The 17638-nt window shown below is 42.7% G+C and overlaps 1 protein-coding gene across 3 annotated transcripts in view; it reads right to left on the bottom strand.

Moving 5' to 3' along the window:
- The window catches only part of ANOS1 (anosmin 1), a 197014-nt gene that overhangs the window by 76322 nt on the left and 103054 nt on the right, over positions 1 to 17638 (bottom strand). For all 3 annotated transcript variants that reach the window (XM_075915284.1, XM_075915293.1, XM_075915303.1), the window contains exons 3-5: positions 16402 to 16464; positions 10914 to 11136; positions 1110 to 1294 (exon numbers count right to left, since the gene is read on the bottom strand). In XM_075915284.1, coding sequence (XP_075771399.1) covers positions 1110 to 1294; positions 10914 to 11136; positions 16402 to 16464 — 471 coding nt within the window. The remainder of the gene's footprint in view (positions 1 to 1109; positions 1295 to 10913; positions 11137 to 16401; positions 16465 to 17638) is intronic.

The following is a 17638-nucleotide window of genomic DNA, read 5'->3' as shown; positions in this document are numbered from 1 at the left end:
AGGGGGAGGGCTGGAGAGAGTGCTGTGCTACTTTGACATACTTTAGCATGGAGATCTCAGGGTATGTCTACACTACCCCGCTAGTTCGAACTAGCGGGGTAATGTAGGCATACCACACTTGCAAATGAAGCCCGGGATTTGAATTTCCCGGGCTTCATTTGCATAAGCCGGGCGCCGCCATTTTTAAATCCCGGCTAGTTCGAACCCCGTGCCGCGTGGCTACACGTGGCACAGAGTAGCTAGTTCGGATTAGGCTTCCTAATCCGAACTAGCTGTACTCCTCATTCCACGAGGAGTACAGCTAGTTCGGATTAGAAGCCTAATCCGAACTAGCTACTCCGTGCCGCGTGTAGCTACGCGGCACGGGGTTCGAACTAGCCGGGATTTAAAAATGGCGGCGCCTGGCTTATGCAAATGAAGCCCGGGAAATTCAAATCCCGGGCTTCATTTGCAAGTGCGGTATGCCTACATTACCCTCCTAGTTCGAATTAGGAGGGTAGTGTAGACATACCCCCGGGAGTTACAAGGGAATCTCACAAAACACAGGGATCAACTCTGCCTTCCCATAACACTGAACTATGGGATGCTTATCCACATTGCTGTGCTCTGTCTGTCAACAGGGTGCTAGCAATGTGGTCATGAAATGTCAATAATGAGAGGAACTAAAACTGGTTTGACTGGTTTTCATTTTTGGCAACTTTTGCATGGCGACAGAACTTTTGTCTCCAAACCTTTCTAGTATAGATATAACCTTAGACTGAGCCTCAAGAGACCTGGATTCTAGTCCTGGTTCTGCCTCTAACATGAAGGGGGACCTTGGGCAAATCACCTTAAATTTTCTGTGCCTCAATCTCCCCATCAGTAAAATGGAACTAATGACCCTACTTTCCTTTGTAAAAGCACTTTGAGATATACTCATAGGCTGTGTCTAGACTGCATCCCTTTTCCGTAAAAGGGATGCAAATTAGACACATCGCAATTGCAAATCCCCGCTTCATTTGCAATTACGATGTGTCTAATTTGCATCCCTTTTACGGAAAAGGGATGCAGTCTAGAGACAGCCATAAACTGCTATACAAGAACAAGGGAATATTATAGAAAGGACTGACCTGTGCCACTGTTTGCCAGCTGGTAGCATCATCCTCACTGGGATGGATTCCATAATTCCATCTCCTCTGTACCACATAGATCACAGGCTCAATTGAAATATTGAATTTCGAAGACCACTTAACCTCCAACTGTCCAGACTGAAGTTCTGTGAATCTTAATTCTTTCCTGGGTTTTAATGGAACACCTGAAATAGGAGCATACAGAAAAAACAATAAGATGTTTAAAAAACAGGGTGTGTATGTGAGAGCAAAGTGTTGTGGGATGATTAAGATGGAAATGACTGGTCAGACTGAAATAAAGTTAAAGAGTTTAAAGTGTATGAGGAGTGGAATTTTCCAAAGTATTCAGAGTTGTCTTAACTGTGTCCCTATTGTAGTCAGTGGTAAACTTATATTAAACTTCAGAGTAAAATTAATACTAAGTGTATACCCTATTTCATTATTTCCTTTAGCCACCCCTACACTACAATCTACTGATATTGCCTTTTAAAAGTTTATGACAATCACGCACCACATGCTGATAGAGTATTATGTTCTCCCTGCAGTTGTGTCACCATGACTTTAAGACCTCTTTTCAACACTTATAACTGACTGGGGGAAGGAATTACTTTCTAAAGCTGGTCTATTTTGATTACACCAGCAAATCAAGTTGTTAGTTGCATTTCTATGGATACTCTTTTGGAACTCATCTATTTCAGTATCTAGTACTCTTTGATTTCAGATCATGTCACAAATAAAACTGCTGTGTTGACATTTAAACCCCCTTATCAGTTTTGTTCTATATATTTTAATTATGTAATGACTTTAATAAGGCTCTGCACAGATGCTAGGGTTCACTGTGTGGATTGGTGCCATAGGTTTTAACTTAAATATGTTCCTCATCTAAGCATTTATGCACAGATGACTCCAAGAACTGACAAGTAGTTTTAATATTAAGAGCTCAATATTTTTACATTAGAGTTGAATCAAATGAGGGGTGTAAACCAGCCAACCATTAGTCTAATCAAAGTTGGAGTTTTGCCGCTGATATTAAGGGGAGAAGGACTTGATTCAAAGAGCATATATAAATCAGGTCTTTGATGGTTTTTCCCTCTGTATTCATAACTGATATTGCTGAATGGGAGCATCTGTGTCTTCTTAGCAAATCTAAAACTGCCAATGTGTAAACAGAAGTTATCAGAATGTTGATCCACTTGTCTCTATTTACCAAAGATTAAATCAGGAATATCTGAAGATTACTTTTCCCAACTCCTTCACTTCCTTGGATCAACAAACTGTTTTTTGCAGAGCTTTATAAACAGACATTTCCCAATTACATAAACTGCTGCAGTAAATAAAGACACATATTGTAACACTTAAGAAAGCTAAAGACATTATGAGGAAAATTCAGAAGTCATAATCTAATGTAATTAACATCAAGAACTATGTCAATTCAAATTTCTACATTTTCAAATCCTCTTTAATTATGATGTACAATAATCCTGCAATTTGCATATTAAGAAACCTTCCATCTGCTTTGCATTAGGGTCAGTTGGATTCACTTGATTGGAAGTAACTCAGCCTCTCTGGTGTATGTAATTGTGTGCAGATGGATCTTAGCAGAATAAACAATTAGAGCATAGCAAAGTGTATTTTAAAATAAATTTGTGGACCAGAATTATCAGTTCCATATCCCATGTGTGGATGCCGTCACTTCTCAAATGATCATTCCTTTGACCATTCTGGAACAAATTGGTGTTCCAAAATTCAGTGTTCCAGTGAGGAATTCGAACCATGCCTTGTTTTATATGTGGAATATCAGAGTACAAGAAATATGTTAAAAAAGGTGTTTCTCAGCTAATGCATATGTATCTGTCCTGTGAAAAGCAAATATATAAAGATCAAACATAGCAAAGCATATTTATGACTCAAATTTAAGCATAACTTAATATCTTGGTGACGAGGAGGGGGTGTTCTTTAGAATTTATGAATAATTGTGTGAATAGAGTAATTTGTGACCATCTTTTCTGATTTGATGGCTCACAGGAAGTTTATAAAAAACCCATAACATGGGATGGACACAGAAAATAAACTTGATAGCTTTAAAAATGCCTACACTTATGGACATTATTTAAAGCAGGAAAAGAGTAACTTTATATATGGATATGTGTCACAATGTGTATGGAAAATGAAACACCGCCTGTCCCAAACATCTTTGATTAGTCACTTTGCTTTTACAATGCCCTGTCCCAAATAGCTTAGAATATAGTTGAGACAAAATAATTAGATGAAAGTAACAGTCATCAGAGAAGTGGGGAAAGGGGAAACACAAGATTACATACCCTAGCCATAGGAACAAGTTGAAGGTACTATAGAATCATAGGACTGGAAGAAACCTCAAGAGGTCATCAAGTCCAGTCCCCTGCACTCATGGCAGGTCCAAGCACCAGACAAACCATCTCTGACAGATGATTGTCTAACCTGCTCTTAAAACAACCTCCTTAGGCAATTTATTCCAGTGTGTGACTCCCTGACAGTTAGGAACTTTTTCCTAATGTCCAGTCTAAACCTTCCAATCCTTGCTGCAATTTATGCCTATTGATTCTTGTCCTATAATTAAATTAAAGAGAATTATTGTTCTCCTACTTCCTTGTAACAACAATTTAGATACTTCAAAACTGTTATAATGTTCACTCTCATCTCTTTTCCAGATTAAACAAAACCAGTTCTTTCAATCTTTCCTTATAGCTAATGTTTTCTAGACTTTTAATAGTTTTTTTTCTCTTCTCTGGACATTTTCCAATTTGTCAACATTTTTCCTGAAATGTGGTGCCCATAACTGGACATAATACTCCAGTTAAGGCCTATTCAGTACTAAATAGATCAGAAGAATTACTTCACGTATCTTGTCTACAATAGTTTTGCTAATATGTCCCAGAACAATGTTTTCTTTTTATGCAACAGTGTTACATTGTTGACTCATATATAGCTTGTGGTCCACTATGACCTCTAGATCTCCATAGTACTCCTTCCTGTACAATGTATGGGTATGTCTAGACTACATGGTCGACGGAGCCATGTAGATGAGTTTACTGGACATAGGATAATGAAGCAATGATTTAAATAATTGCCGCGTCATTTACATGAAAATGGCTGCAGTGCTGTGCCGATCAGCTATTTGGCAGCACAGCGCGGTAGTCTGGACGCACTGCTGTCGACGAGGGAAGCACTTGTCAACTGCTCCAGTAAACCTCATTCACAAGGCATAATGGAGTGGTCGACAAGGGCTTCCCTATTTGTCCCTAAGTGTATACCCTATTTCATTATTTCCTTTAGCCACCCCTACACTACAATATACTGATATTGCCTTTTAAAAGTTTATGGCAGTCACGCACCACATGCTGATAGAGTATTATGTTCTCCCTGCAGTTTTGTCACCATGACCATCACCCTCCAGGATTTAAGAACAATGAGGAATGTTTAGATACATTAACTCACCTCCAACACCTTGAGAGGCTTGTATATTCTGATTCTGGATTCTCCAGAGACCAACACACACTGTTTAGTCAAGGACTTTTGACTAAACAGTATGAGTTTAAACTGAGTCAACACCTTCTTTTTGATCCAGCAAATGGACTGATATTTCTGTCCAAAACAGAAGTGAGAGGGGCAATCCTTAGGGAAGGGTAGGAAAGATTGACACCTACCATACCCAAAGATGAAGTTGGGATGATCCCTTTTAAGCTTTTTACCATGCGTGTAGGTTCCTCTATTGTTGTTATTGTTCTTTCTAATTTTTTCACTTTAAGAACAGGTGTACACTACAAGGACAGGTTGATCTAAATTATGTAATTTGAGTTACATTAGTAGCATAACATAAATCAATGTAACTTAGATTTATTTACTGTGGGGTCCACACTGCAAATGGTCAACAGAAAAAAACTCTACTGTTGACTCTCCTTATTCCTCATGTTCTGCTTGTGTAGTGGAGTTGATAGGAGAGTGATTGGCAGTTGTTTTTAGTGGGTCTTTATTAGACCCACTAAACTGACTGCCAATGGATTGACTGCTGCAGCACCAATCTATCCCATAATGGAAACAAGCCTTAAGAAAGAGCAGTATGCTGGCCATTATACTGCTCAAAAGTATTAGAAGACTAACCAAAGGGCAGATGCTGGCTGATGCATGCAGTCTTGCTTCCTTGGAACAACACAGTGGCTGTGTCTACACTGGGCCACTTATTCCGGAAAATCAACCGCTTTTCCGGAATAAGCTGCGAGCTGTCTACACTGGCCCTTGAATTTCCGGAAAAGCAATGACGCTCTACTGTACAAAATCAGCCGCTATTGCGGAAAAACTATTCTACTTCCGCTCGGGCATAAGTCCTTATTCCGGAACACTGTTCCGGAAAAGGGCCAGTGTAGACAGCCCAGTAGTCTTTTCCGGAAAAAAGCCCCGATCGCGAAAATGGCTTTTCCGGAAAAGCAGCCTGCCAATGTAGATGATCCTTTTCCGGAAAAACTGGAAACGGAATAGTATTCCATTTTAAGCATTTCCGGAAATTCATGCCAGTGTAAACACAGCCAGTGTGTACAGGAAACTATGGGGCCTGGAAAAACCCCAGTAAGGAGGGAGAGAGACATGAATCTCTGCTCAAAACAGGTAATAGTGAGGATCCAGATGCCTAAAATTGGGTTCATTTGCTGGACCAAGGAGAGAAAATTACAATGCAGTTGCCCAGAACTGTGACAGCATATTAATTAAACATTTTCTTTAGATATTTCTGTGCATTACCAATCTCCATAGCTTAATCAATGGTGAAATTGTAGCAATTTGCACAGGGCTATTCTACTAGAGATGACTTTCAACGGGTGCCAACAGGAGAGAGCTCTCTTGTTGGCATATTACAACCATCTCCATGAAAGGAGGCAAAACCTCTCCTGCCAACACAGCTCCATACACCCTGGCACTTTGATTATTCTGATATAGCCTATAATGTAGACAAACCCATAGACACTTTTACATTTAATCTGAGTTCATTTTCTGGCTATGAGTGCTGTCAAAAAGATTAGCTTGAGTTTTAGATTTGTTCACTTGATGTTAGTCATGCTTGCAATTTGTTCTTCCCAGTGGGAGGGAGGTCATTTGCCCTTGGAGAAAATGAAAAGCAAACCTGCCCAGCTCCATCATGTTCGTTGTTGTAGGAAGACAATTTTGAAGTGCTAATTAGCTGAATTAATCATCTGAGAAAGCAGAAGAGCACTGGTTCTGCCCTTCTGATGTAATACCTCTTTGTGCTTCCAGACAAATACCTACTAAAGATAACTGATAAGATGTTGGAGCAGATTGTTAGTGCTACTACTTTTTAATTAGACCACACTTCCTCTTTAGCAGTCATCTAAGTATATCACATCCTGGGTATGCTTTGTCCCCTACATAAATCCATTTAATGTCATTCCACCTCCACACATTTCCCAAGTATAAATTACTTTATAATGCATCCATTAAAACTTACTATATAACTTCATGTTTGACGTTTGGTCCTATAAACCTCTACTCCCAAGCAATACAGATGTTGTATTACTTTTACATATTAATATGTGGTATAATAATGTATTACAGGGTTGTGTTTATATAAAGCCTGAATGAGAGGCCACTGAAACCATTGGGAGTCTTTCCATTGACTTCAGTGAGCTATGGAACAAGCTCTTATTGCAGGTCATTCCAAAATCACTTTCCATACAGTGCCTCTGAGGTTTACCGTGCTTCAGTAACTTTGACCAAATTTGCTCCATTTATATAAGCAAATAAAAAGAGTTTTCTAAGCCCTAACCTTGTCTCAGATTAGAAAATCAAGCTAGGTAGAATTAAGTAGCATGGGCTTGATTTGGTCCTGTTCTGTTAATTATGCCCTTGAGAGCGCTAATGGATAGAATTTAACCAACAGAATTTTGATCAGTTTCATGGCTACGGCATTTACACATCTGTAACTTACATTTCAATGTATCACATATAGTACAGTATAAATAAAGTCATTATATGGAATTTTAGTTTGTACTAACTTCATTAGTGTTTTTTATGTAGCCTGTCTAAAACTGGCAAAAATGTAGATGAGTTGTACCCCTGAGTGAGAACCACTGAACTAGACCATTCCTGACAAGTGTTTGTCAAACCTATTATTTAAAATCTTCAGACACACAGATTCTACAACCTCCTTACGTTTTCTAAGAACAAAAGCAGAGGTTTAACCTTCTGAAATGTTTTTGTCACTTCTGTCTCCTTTTACAATTATAACCTCACAATTACCTCTCTCTCTCTCTGGCTGGCTACGTCTAGACTGGCATGATTTTCCAGAAATGCTTTTAATGGAAAAGTTTTCCGTTAAAAGCATTTTCGGAAAAGCACATCTAGATTGGCAGGACGCTTTTCCGCAAAAGCACTTTTTGCGGAAAAGCGTCCGTGGCCAATCTAGACGCGCTTTTCCACAAAAAAGCCCCGATCGCCATTTTCGCGATCGGGGCTTTTTTGCAGTAAACAAATCTCTTCTGTCTACACTGGCCCTTTTGTGCAAAAGTTTTTCGGAAAAAGACTTTTGCCCGAACGGGAGCAGCATAGTATTTCTGCAAAAACACTGACAATCTTACATGAGATCGTCAGTGCTTTTGCGGAAATTCAAGCGGCCAGTGTAGACAGCTGGCAAGTTTTTCCGGAAAAGCAACTGCTTTTCCAGAAAAAGTGGCCAGTCTAGACACAGCCACTATGTCTAGATTGCAGGCTACTTTCAGAGGAAGCTTTTCTGGAAGAGATCTTCCGGAAAAACTTCTTCCGAAACAGTGCATCCACACTGGCTAAGCGGATCAAAAAAGTGATCTGCTTTTTCAAAAGATAGCATCTAGGCTGTCTCACAGATAAGACTACCTGGAATCACTTCAGGCAGGGCAGGTCACCAGTTGTTCCTGAGTGCTGGTGCTGGAGTCTAGCAGTTCGAACTAGGGGGGGTAATGTAGTCATACGGAGTTGCAAATGAAGCCCGGGATTTGAATTTCCCGGGCTTCATTTGCATAAAGCTGGCCGGCGCCATTTTTAAATGCCGGCTAGTTCGGACTGCGTGCCGCGTGTAGCCGTGCGGCACGAACTAGCTAGTTCGGATTAGGCACGCAGTCCGAACTAGCCGGCATTTAAAAATGGTGCCGGCCAGCTTTATGCAAATGAAGCCCAGGAAATTCAAATCCTGGGCTTCATTTGCAACTCCGTATGACTACATTACCCCCCCCCCCCCCAGTTCGAACTAGGGGGGTAGTGTAGACATACCTGCAGAGACATGCGCTTAAAGGGACCCCCCTGAGCAGGCGGTTCTCTCCTTCTGCTAAGTGCTTTCCTACTTCTTCGAGGGACAGCAAAGCTCTCGCAGTGCCCGCTGTGATTGTCCAGCTTTTTTTGATGCCACAGTTTTTTCCTTTGTCCCATGGAGCCAGAGCTGCCCCTGCACATGATATGGCTCTACACAGCCATGCTGCAGTTTCTGCAGCACTTTGTGCCAGCTGCCTTCCTGGTCCTGACCGAGCTCGATCCCGAGCTCATCCCGGGGACCCTCTTCCAGGGTGCAGGAGCAAGACTCTTGCAACCACAACGCACTGTGGAGAGACGTGTCTGGAGGCTGGACATCAGTTCTGCCTGGTGGTACCAGCTGGTCATGGAGCAACAGATGTTGGCCATGAGTGGAAACCCTTCACTTAACCACAGACAGTTGCCATCCGTCAGGCCCATCAGGCCAGGGTGCACATCCGGGAGGCCCCGAGGAAGAGATCTCTCAAGTATCCCAATAACTCTCCCCAGAGCCTCCCACCTACGGGTCTCTGGCTTGCTGCACTATCTCTTTCCCACCACAACCCTTCCCTTCACCCCTTCCCTGACCGCTCAATAAAGACACCTGTTTGGTTTTAAACAAAACAAACTCTTATTGGTCTTTCAATAAGAAAAGCTGGGGAGGGAGGGATCATAACTTAGAGGAGGAGAGGGGCTTATAACCTGGAGGAGAAGGGGGGCTTAGAGTGGCATGGGGGCTGGTTGGATGTGCCATCTCAGGTGCGGGGACTTCATCAGACTTGGGGTTATGTGGTTCCTATGACCACAGTGGGGTGTGCAGGAGGGGGGCCAGAGCAGAGTCAGGGATGGCGTTGGCAGGTATAGGGGCCATGGGCATTGCTTGGGGAAGGAGCAGAGGCATTGCTTAGAGGGCAGCGGGAGGGGGAATGGGCATAGCAAGGGGGCAAAAGGGTGGTAGGCAGGAGCAGTGACAGCAGGCGGTTGTGCCATCATGTCATACATGATGGCACACATGTTGTCACACCGCTTCATGAGCTGGTCCCATGCACGGTTCCGCCACTCTGCATCCTCCCAGATCTTTTGTGCCAGGGTCTGCTGCACACCACGCAGGACACTGACATGCTGGTGCATGAGGTCTTCCTGGAACCTGGCATGCTTTTGGGTCTCCCGGGCTCTGGCAACTGGCTCGGGTAATGTGGCTTGTCCCTCAGTCCCGACTGGTCCGGCTGTGGAGAATACAAACAGGGAGAGGCAGTCAGTCCCCCACCCAGGGCCAGATGTGTCTGTGTGTGGCCTCCCTTGATCCTGGGAGCAAGATTCAAGCCATGCTCAGGGGCTGCCTGCTGAGTCCGTGTGGCACACACTGACGATGCATGTGGTTCCACGTGCACGGACTACAGCATGATGTCCAGCCCGAGCAGGCCGAGAGACGCTCTCACTCCACCCCCTATGTGCCTGCTTCCCCAGCCCTGTGTGTGTGACAAACTAAGAGCACTCACCTGAAGATACCTCCCCGGTACCAGAGGAGGCCTGGGAGACGTCCATGCTCACAGGAACCAGCTCTAACAAGAGCGTGACGGTGGCCACGTTGTCTGCCTCCTCCTCCTCCTGCTGCTGTCCCTGGTCCTCCTCCTCCTCCTCCGCTGTGACCTCCAGCCAGGCAATGACAGGCATGGTGAGGCCAAGTCCATGACGACGGGTGGGGAAGACGTCTCCTCACCCCCCAGGAGTTGGGGAAGCTCCTGGTAACAGAGGCAGGTGTGCAGTCCTGCCCTGAAGCGTGAGCTGCACTCTCTGGCCCTCACCTATCCCTGCAGGAGCTCTTTCACTTTACACCAGACCTGTTCCAAAGTCTGGGGTGGGTGTCCGCACTCTGCCAGGGACTTGGCCACGCGTTCAAAGATATAGGCGTTACGCCACTTGGAGCGGAGATCCTGCAGTGTCTCCTCCTCACCCCACAGATCAAGGAGGGACAGGATCTCTGCTCCAGACCAAGAGGGTGTCCACTTCTTGGTCCCCCTAGGTGGGTTCTGGGACCTCTGGGGCTGCTCCAGAGGCAATGCCTGTGGCAGGGAGAGCCACGCGGTCAGGGTGTTGCTCTCAGGCCAGCTTCCTGCCACAAGGCTTGTCCAGGGTACCTGCAGTTTTAAGAGCGGCCAGGAGACAGGAACTATAGAATTGTGATTACTTTGGATGGAGTGGCCACCAGGGCACCTGTGTTATTTCCTAGGGGCCTCTTCTTTCGAAAGAAAACCCTCTTCCCTGTCCACACATGCCTTTTTCTGAAAGAGCTCTTTCCGAAAAAGGCTTCTTCCTCATAGAAAGAGGATTACCAATGCTAGAAAAACCCCTCTGTTCTTTCGATTTACTTTCAAAAGAACTTGATTGCAGTGTGGACGTAATTGAAGTTTTTTCAGAAAAACATGTCTTGATTTCCAGGCAACATTATTACAAGCTAAAATATTTAGTACACTCAAAGTGCCTCCTAATGATCTCTACCTTTGTACAGATTTTTTGGTACTTGACATGTATGTCCACATCCATTGGAACAGCATTTCTTCACCCCAGAACATTCACTGTCAGCCTCACAGCTTTCAACGCAGGCAGCAGCAAAACCACTGGCTTTCTCAGGTGCTGGGCAGTCTCCTTGCTTCACAGAGAGGATGTATTTGAGGAATTCACAGCTAGTTAGGCATTCATAGTTCTTCTTGGGGAAAAGAGGCTACAGGGAACATAAAAACAATTATTGTACAGAAGTTTTCAGTGGGGGAAAAATAATGCTGAGAGATTTCCAAAACCTTTGTAAAGAAAATTCAAATGTTTAGCTATTGCAAGATTACCCCAGAGGTAATATACATCTAACATCTAAACAAAACTTGCAGAGTACAGAATGGTGACTTTTTCAAGTAAGACTACTGGTTTTTATAGAATTAAGTTGTTTTTATCTTCCAGATTTTCGTTTGTTTTTCTCATATTGACTACAAAGATGCTTAATGACAGATTGAAAACATTCATAAACAAAGGGAAAGGACTCTCTGGGAAGTCCATTTGGGAACTATTGTGCATTCTTCCCTTTGTATTTCATGGCACTTTACCCATACTATACTGTAAAGCTGTGGTGCTAGAATTACGGATGCTGGGGGTGCTACTGCATCACCTTGCCTTGGAGGAGTAATAATATCAAATACATGGTTTCCATCATCCCTACTAAAATCATTCCATCACCCCTGATGCATAGGGACACCCCAAAATACACAAACAACATGTACTATTAATATTTTCTTTTGGTTACTTGAATCATACTGATATGATGGGACTTACCCATGTCTTTAAGCTAGCATTGTTTTTAAGGAGAGAGATTTTTCAATTAACAGTTATTTCTACTTCTGTGAAAAATTACATTGCATTTCTACAAAAAGCTGAAAATTTTGTAAAAGTGTGTATCTCCTTTGTTCCAATAATTGCTTCTAATTGCATGATGAATTTTCTCAGAGGGGGTATGTCTACACTACAAAGTTAATTCGAACTAACAGATGTTAGTTCGAATTAACTTTAATAGGCGCTACACATGCAAACCGCTAGTTCAAACTTAATTCAAACTAGCGGAGTGCTTAATTCGAACTAGGTAAACCTCATTCTACGAGGATGAACGCCTAGTTCGAATTAACTAGTTCAAATTAAGGGCTGTGTAGCCACTTAATTCGAACTAGTGGGAGGCTTTTCCTGGTGGCCACACTGGGCACCACCAGGGAAACTCTTCTGCCCCCCTCCCGGCCCCGGAGCCCTTAAAGGGGCATGGGCTGGCTACGGTGCCCATGCCAGGTGCAAGCCTGCCAGCACCTAGCCAGCAGACCCTGCACCTGGCACGGCTCGAGCCGGCCACCCACTGCCACCCAGCCCTCCGCCTCTTCCCGGGACCAGGCTTTTCCCGCAAGAGGCGGGCGCCCTCCTGGTCTAGTGCAAACATTGTGGACCTCATCCATGACCTCTGCACTAGGCACAGGAAAGTGGCCGTCTAGGGCAGGATAGCTGCCAGCCTGGCCCCCCAGGAGCAGGTGTGCATGAAAATCAAGGGGGTCCACTGAGACCCCCAACCCTGAGCCCTGAGCTTACAATGGCCGTACTGGGTCAGACCAAAGGTCCATCTAGCCCAGTAGCCTGTCTGCTGACAGTGGCCCACACTAGGTACCCTGGAGGGGATGGACCGAAGACAGTGACCAAGCCATTTGTCTCGTGTCATCCATCTCCAGTCTTCCACAAACAGAGGCCAGGGACACCATTCCTACCCCCTGGCTAATACCACTCCAAAGACCCAACCTCCATGACTTTATCTCACTTCTCTTTAAACTCTGTTATAGTTCTAGCCTTCACAGCCTCCTGCAGCAAGGAGTTCCACAGGTTGACTCTGCTTTGTGAAAAAGAACTTTCTGTTATTAGTTTGAAGCCTGATACCCATTCATTTCATTTGGTGTCCTTTAGTCCTTCTATTATGGGAACTAATGAAGAACTTTTCTTTATGCACCCTCTCCACCCCACTCATGCTTTTATAGACCTCTATCATATCCCCCCTCTGTCTCCTCTTTTGTAAGCTGAGAAGTCCCAGTCTCTTTAGCCTCTCTTCATATGGGACCTGTTCCAAACCCCTGATCATTTTAGTTGCCCTCCCCTCTCCCACCCTTTCTCTTCCCCTCTCCCACCTTCTTTTCCCAGTCTCCCCGAGTATTGTTCAATAAAGAGAGTTTCTATTTTTGACCACACGTGTCCTTTATTTTGTACATCAGGAAGGGGGGCTAGGGAAGGGTAAGTAGAAGGAGGTGAGGGAGGAATGGGGTACGAGCCCCGGATGGGAAGGACTGGGGTGGCTCTGCGGACTCCTCGGGGTGGAAGCTCTCCTGCAGCCCCCCGATTGAAACCCCTCCGGATGGCAGCCTGCGGCAAGTGCAGCCGGGCTGATGGCCGAGTGCTGTGATGTGCCCAGTGTGGGCACTCAGGGCACTCCAAGTCAGGACTGCTTTGCAAGTGGGGAACCCCTGAAAACTGTCTGTCCGGGGTGGGGGTAGGGTCCCTTTAAGTATAGCCCTCGGCTACCCTGAAGCAGCAGGTCCACGCTCTAAGTCCTCCTCTGATGCCCTGCCGGCACTGCTTCCGGCCATCCTTAACTTCAGTTCAGGGTCCACTCAGTGTGGACATGCTAGTTCGAATTAGCAAAACGCTAATTCAAACTAGTTTTTAAGTCTAGATGCACTAATTCGAATTAGCTTAGTTAGTTCGAATTAGTGCTGTAGTGTAGACATAGCCAGGCTGATTTTGAAGCCCTACTCTAAAAACCAGTACTCTTGTGAGTAACCCTTCCTTACACAACTACTCCCACTGACTTCAGTGGATGACTAATAAATACTGAATGGGGCCGTTATTTCCCAGCAGAAACTTTATGAATTCTGAAGCTAAATTTTTGCTTCCAAATTTTATCCCGAATAAACAGAAATTGACAGAACTCCACTGCAAATGAGACTGGCCTGGATTAATTAAATCAAAACAACAGTGAGGCTAATTTCAAATCTTAAAACATCACAAATTTGCAGCTAGTTAATTAAAAAATTTTATAGCCCCTTGAGGCATAATATGTCCTCAAGGCTTCTCTTCCGCACTCTGTTTCACAGCTCATTTTTCAGCTAGCTGCTAACCATGCTGCTCTTCATTACTTGCCTTTGAGGTTCTAAATTTAGTTTCAATCATAAAATCACTAATCAAAAAAGGATGCTAGCACATTTTAAATACAATAAATCATTGTTCTGCTAATGGTTTTCTTTTAAACCAAAATGTGTGCATTCATATTTGTATATGTAAAGCAACAGGGGAAAAGAATGTAGGAGATGATGTAAGTTGTACTTCCTTTATACTACTTTAGCTCTTGTCTACAAGAGAAAGCATCACAAATGTAAACAAGTTAAGGCTATGTCTATGCTACAGACTTTATAGGAACACAGATGTACTCTTGCAGCTGCACTCATGCTATTAGGTCTTCCTTTTATCCACTCTATTCTGGTGAGAGATTGCTTTCCTGCCAGCATAATTGAACCATCCCCAACAAGCAGTGGTAGCCATAACTGCAGGAGAGAATTTCCCGCTGACATAGCACTGTCCATGCCAGCACTTTTGGCAGAGAAACCTATGTTGGTCAGGGGTGTGTTTTTTGACAACTCTGACCAGCAAAAGTTTTATCAACAAAAGAAGTAAGTGTGGACAAAGCCTTAGTTTAAGGATATCTACAGACTTCTTTGCACAGGGAAGTTTTATCAGCTATGCCAACATAGTTATTTAATGCATAGTTATATCAGTATAATGCAGACAAACTTATTCTGGTATAAAAATGCTTTTTTAGATTCAGTGTAAACTCCTTCCCAAGAGACGTAAACTAAGCCAAAAAAATATGAATATACCAGAATAAAAGAGGGAAGGCAAAGAGTGTGTATGGTTATAGTGGTATAACATTAGCAATTAAATTAACACTTTCGATTAAACAAAAACACTTCCCCATGATATAAAAATAATTGTATATGCAATGACTTTCACTAATTTAACTGAATGATGTTATAAAATTGATTTAGTTATACCAGTGCAAAGCCCTTTGTAGAAATTCTCAATTTGGGTTAAATTCAGTTTAGTTAAAATCTGAAAGGATCTAATAAAATGAATGTACATAAACCAGTCTCAAATCAACTAGAAAAATTTATACAACATTTTGCACTGGTTTAACTAATCTATGTTAGAAAGACTTTGCTGATACAGCTATATCGGTTTAGCAATAGTGACAGAGCTCCCCTAATGGATACACATCTTATATTGGCCAAAGAGACATGCCAAGATAGCTAAACCAGTTCCGTAAACAACATACATTATACCAGTAAAAGGATTCTCGAAAGTATAGCTATGATATTTGGATGTGTGGATTTTTTCACTCCCCTAACCACCATGGCTATGCAAACAAAACTTTTTATCATAGACCTGGCCTGTATCAGGGTTTGTCTGCATATGAAGTTATTCCAGATTAGCAATTCCCAAATAACTCTTTCTGGGAATGTCTACAATATGGAGAAGATTGACCCTCCAGAGGTCAATCTTCTAGCATTCGATTTAGGGGGTCTAGTGTAGACCCCCAAGTTGATCGCAAAGGGCAGCCCCCACCAGCATCCTGTATCACCCATTCTGTGAAGAGTAAGGGAAACTGATGGGAGCATGTGCTCCGTTTGGCCTCCTACAGTGTAGGTGCAGTGGTGACCAGGGTTAAGATAAGCTGAATCCAGCAATGCATTTTGTGTAGCTGGATGATGTACCTTAAGCTGACCTGCCTGATTTAGTATAGATCTAGGCCCTGATATACTCCACATTTGGGCATTCTTGTTGTGGAATAAGGCTAGTTTTCTGCAATTTAATTTAATCCACTTTGGAACTGGATTAATGTAAACCAGAACAAGGCTTTTTTAGTCCAGAATAAGAGTGTCCACACATAGAAGTAATCGGGAATAGATGATCTGCACTACCTTATTCCAGAATAATTTTCATGTGCAGACAAAATATGAGTCTTGTGTCATCTACTCTAGAGTGTCTTCTGATATGTGTTGCAAACATTTTTTCCTACATATGGTCTGAAGGACTAAAAGGGAGTATAGTAGGCATAGCAGCTAACAAAGGGGATTTAACAGATCTTCTCATACCTGAAAGTTAAGTAACTGTTTTGAAGATGGAAAATTAAAGCTTCACCTTGAGGAAAACGGTTGGTATAAAAAACTCAGTAACAAATTGTGAAAACAATGTTTGTTACTCAAATTTAAAACTACTAAATTATTATACTCTCAAGATATAGGAGAATGCAACATATATAGATTGTGTATGTTAGCTATGACCTTAACATGCCAATGTCTAGAGAAGTACAAATGAAAGAGACAGCCCAAAGAAAGTGAGCAAGAATGCCTCAGGGCCAACCTACCTCACAGAAACTTTGGCAATGATTTTTCTTCAGGTCCCAAGATTCTTTGCAGGGCTCCAGGCACTTGGGAAAATCATGAAAAAGAGAAAAGGGACATGTTAGTAAAATAAAAAGATAACATTCATTGCTGACTTTATGCCTTTTTTGTTTGTTTGACAACATAGGTAGTTTGTTTAAACTACTTCTCTGAGGTCATAATCTCAGATCAAGGTCATTTTGACCTACTGTTAGATTATAGGAAATGTTTCCAATATTTCTCACTGCAGTAGGCAATATCATTGGTTGTGCATGTGCTATCCCCTTACTTATTCTATTGAACCTGGATATTGTTGACAGTTAACATCATGTTACTGGACTGCTTCATGGAATGTAAGAGGCAATGGTTATTGTCAGAAGTGCCCTTGCAATCTAACCCTTATCTCCTGTGCTTTTACCTAATAAGTAGGCTAGCAATTTGGCTCTGCCAGGCTGTGGGAGGGATGGGAAGAAGGAATACTGCTTCATGAGGCCATGGAGTGGTGGTAGCAGAGTTTTCACCACTCTTCTTATGCATTGTGAGGGTCATGTTATAGTCGATTAATCAGTCCCAAATCACTGCTTTCTCATCTTCAAACACCACTACAGGATAAGCACTGAACATAATACTATGAAATGTCTGATGTGCAGACTGCCAGTATAGAATTTCCAAATGTGATCCAAGCCGCACAGCAAAACCAGAGCCACAGTGTCCAGGACCCTCTATTGCCATGGAGAAAGGAAAAGATTTGTCCTACAGTAAGCCAGGTGCCACTTTCTAAAATCTTTGCTCTTCCTTTTTGTTTATTGAGAAACAGTCCTATTCCAGATTCATCCCTTTTTTCTGGCTCATCTTGGTTTTATGAGAAGCACTCCCATTCCAGGAACATACCATTTTCTGGCACAACCCAAACCCTTTTATTGCTTTAAGTAATAAAATAAATAAGAGGATGCTGTATGCCAAATTTGTGTTCCTAGCTCTTACTGTTTAGTAGGAATTCCTGATCAAACAGAAGACAAACTCTCGAAAAAATATAGTATATATCTAAATATAGTAGCCCATATATGCCATGGCAAAAAATTAAATGCACTGAAACAAGATTTGGCTTTGTTCCTACTAGTGAAAGAAAGCCATGCATTTTGTAGGAAAATCATAAATGTATTAGTCACAGGGGCTAGAAAAATGAAATATAGCTATTTTCCATTTCCTATTTTGGTGTTT

Source organism: Pelodiscus sinensis, chromosome 1 (assembly GCF_049634645.1).
Source record: "Pelodiscus sinensis isolate JC-2024 chromosome 1, ASM4963464v1, whole genome shotgun sequence".
Lineage (NCBI taxonomy): Eukaryota > Metazoa > Chordata > Testudines > Trionychidae > Pelodiscus > Pelodiscus sinensis.
The sequence above is the reverse complement of the archived record's forward strand: the minus strand, read 5'-3'. Positions and strand labels throughout refer to the sequence as shown.